Genomic DNA, 5,398 nt, shown 5'->3' on the forward strand with positions numbered 1-5,398 from the left:
CACTTCTTGCATCTGAAGAAGTGAGGTTCTTACCCACGAAAGCTTATGCTCCCAATACTTCTGTTAGTCTCAAAGGTGCCACAGGACCCTCTGTTGCTTTTTACAGATTCAGACTAACACGGCTACCCCTCTGATACTGAGCGAACCAGGCACTTATAAGAGCAGTTTGGTTTTATCCTTAGCTATAGCTTGGACTATTCATTACCTGGGAAGGTTAGACTGACTATGCAGGTTCCCCCAGGACATGCTGGCAGGAAGCTGGGGGCATTTATTGTTCTCTGGATCAAGACCCCGTTGGAGTTGGGCCTTGGGGGTTGGGATACCTATAACTTACATTTTCTTTTTTGAATGCAGGATCCAAGGAGGAGATCCAAGATGTGTACGAACATTCTGTTTAATGAAAGATGAACTCCTCTGCCTACTACAGAGAGCCAGAGTGGACAAAACATTCAGGAAACGAACAAGAACTGGAATCAGTGACTTATTTCCTGTATCTCTGAGCAGGTAGTGTAGTAACAGTCCTAGTCTGCCCCACACTGAGAAACAAAATGTGCTGGTAACCTCCATGATGCCCCCTCCTGCCTGCTCCCCGCCCACTTTACTATATTGTGGTCACACAAAACCACCACTCCTCTCTCTTTTTAAGGCACGGACAGCACACACTGATCAGAAGACACTCTGGGGGCATGGACTTACTCATTCCAACCCTGTGTCCAGTGTTCGTTATCTGGAGAGCCTGCTGGGTAGACATAAACCGGTATTTTGGCATGGTCACAAACCTGTGGGAGTTTGGAGGCTTTTGGAAATGGGCAGACCTATGAGACTAAAAGCTGCAGAGATGACATTATATAGCCAAATAGCTCCTGCCTTTTTCATTTCCTCACTTAGGTCAAAGTCAGGCCAGCCTACTTCACTAACCCTGAATACTCTTATTTCTCAAACTTAAACACAAGATACTCTCTTCCATTTCTACACTGCAGGAGCTCTCTTAGGTCCTGACCCTGCAAGATGCTTCCATTGACTGCAGTGGGAATTGAGGGTCCCTGCCACTTGGCAATTAACTATCCTTCAGCTGAGGCCAGGGTGGGGACAACTTGTAGTTTTGCCGATACTAGGATCCAGCTGGAGGAGCAGTGAGGACATTCAGGATTCTGCTAGCATTTCCAGGAAAGAGCTGGGGCTGAGAATTTTCGCAGAATCCATTACGTTACCTGGAAATGTTATTAGATTTCTCATTCATCACTTAAGTCTTTGCTTAATTATCAAAGTAATTATAAAGGCCAGCCCTGTAACTGTGCTGAGTAGCTCACTTGTGGTGCATGTTTCAAAGCCTCTCTAAACATCTTTTTGGAAAGCATGGGAATCATGGAGAAATGAGAGACTATCCTCTTAATCCATGAGCCAGCATGGGTCCTCCTTCTCTGCCTTCCTCATCGTGATCATTGCCATTGTCATCACGTGACACAGTGAGACGCACACTGAAGTCCCCGGGAAAGCATCTGGGACAGTAAATGCTCAGTAGAGCTCCATCCCAACTAACATTTCTGGAAACTTACGCTCTTTTCAGTGACCTGCAAAAGAATTCTTCAAAATCAGCTGTGTCCTTTTCTAGCTTCTTTCTGATGGAGACATTGGGGAAAAATTGGGGAGGTTTTTTTGTTGCTTGTATTTACCTTAGAAATCCAGGAATTCATGGATTCACAAGTGTTAAGGCCTGAAGGGAGCATTATGATTATGATTATGATCATCTAATCTGAGCTCCTGTATAACACAAGCCAGCGAACGTCACTCAGTGAGTCCTGCATCAAGCTCATGATTTCTTATTGCAACATAAAAACTTAATATATATGGAGATATACCTATCTCCTAGAACTGGAAGTGACCTTGAAAGGTCATTGAGTCCAGCCCCCTGCCTTCACTAGCAGGACCAAGTACTGATTTTTGCCCCAGATCCCTAAGTGGCCCCCTCAAGGATTGAACTCACAACCCTGGGTTTAGCAGGCCAATTCTCAAACCACTGAGCTATGCCTCCCCATTTGGGGGACTGGAAAGGACCTTCTAGGTCTTTGACTCCAGTCCCCTGCTATCGCAGCCAAGCCTGTCAGATAATCCCATTCATAAATGTATCAATCTACATTTTAAAACCAGTGATGTTGTTTGGCCCCACTACTCCTCTAGGCTGTTCCAGAATCACACTGCTCTAGAGCTGAGCTAGAGCAGATCTGTTAGAAAGATATGCATATTAAATTTGACCTCAGTTCGGTGTGCAGCTGTGGTCAAAAAAGATGCATACAGAATGGCACTGAGAATAATAAGGAAGCTATTATAATGCCATTATAGAACTCAGTGGTGCAGCCTCCCCTGGACATGGTGCAGCTCTGATCAGCCCTCTCAGAAAGGATATTGTGGAAGTGAAGGGTTTCAGAGGGCGAGGGTGATGCGAATGATCAGGGACTGGAAAAACTCATGTGAAAAGAGAGTGGAAAGATGGGATTGTTACCTTAGAGAGGAGACAGCTCAGACTAATGAATGGTCTTGAGAAGGGAGATCGGGAGCTTCTGCTCTCCCTGTCTTACAGCACAAGAACAAGGGGCCATTTGATGAAATTAAAAGTGTGATATTCAAAGCTGATCAAACAAAATACGTTTTCATACAATGCATGGAACTCGCTGCTACAAAAAGTCATGTAAGGACTTAGCAAGGTTCAAAATGGCGTTGGACAGTTATATGTACATGAGAAATATCCAGTGTTCTCATGCTAATGAAAATGCTAGAAGTCCCCCCACCCCTGCTTCAGGGCTGAAGCCCGTTTCTAACTACAGTAGAACCTCAGCGTTATGAACACCTCAGTTATGAATGGAGGTTGTTCGTAACACTGAAATGTTCCTAACTCTGAACAAAACATGATGGTTGTTATTTCAAAATACAGCTTTGAAACTTTACTATGCAGAAGAAAAATGCTGCTTTCCCTTTTTTTTTTTTTAGTTTACGTTTAACACAGTACTGTACTGTATGTGCTTTATTATTATTATTATTTTATCTCTGCTGCTGCCTGATTGGGTACTTCTGCTTCCAAATGAGGTGTCTGGTTGACTGGTTAGTTCGTAACTCTGATGTTCTACTGTAGCAGAGACCAGGCCGAGACCTAATGTGGGGACAGATTTTCCCACAGCTGCTACCATGAGGTGTTTGCGCCCAGGGGCAGCAGGTCTGTATAATTTTTGGTGGTGCCCAGAATGGGTCCAAGTCCCACCCCACCCCCCACACCTGCCTAAGGCTCTGGGAGGGAGCTTGGGTGTGGGAGGGGTGCAGTCTAACCAAAAGCTCTTTCCCTAGTTTGTCTGCTCTCATTCTGTTGGCTCCTGTGATACCATCATTTCACTAGCCAACCGCAGAGTCTTTCAGCATGGAGAGGGTCTGGATTTCTAAGGTCAAAAACAGATTTGTATCTTAATCCTTTCAGGCTTTCTTTCTCCATCAGAAAGAAGAAAGAAAAGGACACAAGCCCAATCCCCCCTTCCCCCCAAGCAGGTCACCTTTAACCTAGAAGTAAAAGCAGGAGCTGGCCTAGATTCCCAAGATTCTGCTTATGGTGCAAGCTGGCCTATGGCTCTTCTTATGCAGTTCATCACACGCCCCAGCCAAATGCTGTTCAATTGTCTTAACAAAGAGGAGGGCCCTGAACTCCAAGCTGCTTTCAGACCAAGGGCAGGATCCTGCATAGTGCGGACTTCCACCCCAGAGCTAAACCCCCACTGATGAGCCCACTCGGCCTCTCATTCGCAGTTTAATAGAATTCATCTCTTTCCTTTAGGACAGTGGTTCTCCAACGTTTGTACTGGTGACCCCTTTCACACAGCAAGCCTCTGTGTGCAACCCCCCTGATCAATTAAAACACTTTTTTACAAATTTAACACCATTATAAATGCTGGAGGCAAAGCGGGGTTTGGGGTGGAGGCTGACCCCTCACATAATAACCTCGTAACCCCAAGGGGTCCCAACCCCCAGTTTGAGAACCCCTGCCTTAGGAGGACTCTGTCTGGCGTAAGCCCCAAGCCCAGTGGAACGTGTGCTCTGTCGTAAAGGACCCCTGCTGCTCTGTACTGCAGTATTAGGTGGGCTGCATTGGGCAGCTCCCACTTTAAAGTGTTTTTATTTTCTGGCCTTATGCTGCTACTTTTCTTTCAAAAACCAACCTATCAAAGCCTCAGGATCTCTCTGGGCATGGAGAACAGATCTAGGAAGTAGTTTAGATGGGGGAGGGGTTGCAGTTCTGTCCATATGGGTTATCAGATGGGAAGAAGGGGAAGAGCTCTGTTTGGAAGAGTTAATCCAAGGGACTATGAAATAAAAGGAGGAATAGATTCCTTAGCCATCTAAGAGGGGAGGTGATGTAAGAATCAATGAAAAATAATCCTGACATGTGCTGAACACTTGCACCTCCAAATGGACTTGTAACTCCAAGGAGACTCACAGGAGCTCAGCAGCACTCAGGATCAGGCATTGAATGTCGGTAGTGTTTGTCCAAGGCAGGGGTTCAGGGGTTCCTTGCCCTAAGAGAGCAGAGGCCCCCGCTGGGAGGAGAAGTGAAAGCCAGAGCTTCTCAAATGAGCATTCCCCCTTGCTGAACCCTCAGCCCTTCCCCAGAGCCCCTGGCTCTTCCCAGGACAGCCAGTGTCACTGAGAGGAGCCCCAAGCAGGCACAGCTCCTGGAGCTGTGTCTATAGCCTCCTTCATTCATGCAAACAGCCCTCTGTTCCTTCGTCTTGTAAAGCTCAGATCCGTTTGAAATGTGAACATGGTTTTTAGTTTTTGCTGAGTCTGTTCTGCAAGGCTCTTGGGTGTTTTGGGTAAATTACAAACCAAAAAGGAAGAATAGGTTTTTTTATATATGCAAATCTGTATATTTATGTCTGAGATGGAAACAAAGATGTTTGAATATGGTGATGTGCTCAGAAATATATTTATTTACTAATATATTTATCCACGTATCAGGTCTGTTCTTGTGTTTTTGTTCTATATACAGTCATCAGAGGCTTGTGTTCTAAGAAGGTGCCTCCTTCCAATTTCACAGAAATAAATTATTTCAAATGATCTCATGTTGGCCTCTGATGTTCATGAGAAGACCACTCCCAAGCTCCTAGCTGTAGGTGGGAGCAGGAGGTACAGTCCACACATGAGCAAAGTTCGAGTTCTTGAAAGTTGGTTGCCTGTGCAACTTTAATTCTGTCCTTTTGTGCACCCAACTTGTGCACTGAATGAGGCAGAGGTCTCGTAGGAAAAATAATATGTGACCAAGTAATTAAAAACTCTATCACAATACATATGCACAAAGAAGGCAAATTAAGGTTGCATGGGCAACCCTAAATTTGGCATTTCCTAACTGTCAGGTGCTAGA

At 45.3% G+C, this 5,398-nt stretch overlaps 1 protein-coding gene across 2 annotated transcripts in view; it reads left to right on the top strand.

Annotated features, from left to right (window-relative positions):
- RNF43 (ring finger protein 43) overlaps positions 1 to 1,960 on the top strand; it is a 118,743-nt gene extending 116,783 nt beyond the window's left edge. Inside the window, exons 9-10 of one of the 2 annotated variants that reach the window (XR_004643445.1) lie at positions 355 to 504; positions 647 to 1,960. Coding sequence is in view for 1 of the 2 variants with exons in the window: in XM_034752784.1 (XP_034608675.1) it covers positions 355 to 398 (44 nt within the window). In the remaining variant the exon portion in view is untranslated. Of the gene's footprint in view, positions 1 to 354 lie in introns of both variants that reach the window. The other variant, XM_034752784.1, reaches the window with a different exon arrangement.
- The last annotated feature ends 3,438 nt before the right edge of the window (positions 1,961 to 5,398 follow it).

Source organism: Trachemys scripta, chromosome 18 (genome assembly GCF_013100865.1).
Source record: "Trachemys scripta elegans isolate TJP31775 chromosome 18, CAS_Tse_1.0, whole genome shotgun sequence".
Taxonomy (NCBI): domain Eukaryota; kingdom Metazoa; phylum Chordata; order Testudines; family Emydidae; genus Trachemys; species Trachemys scripta.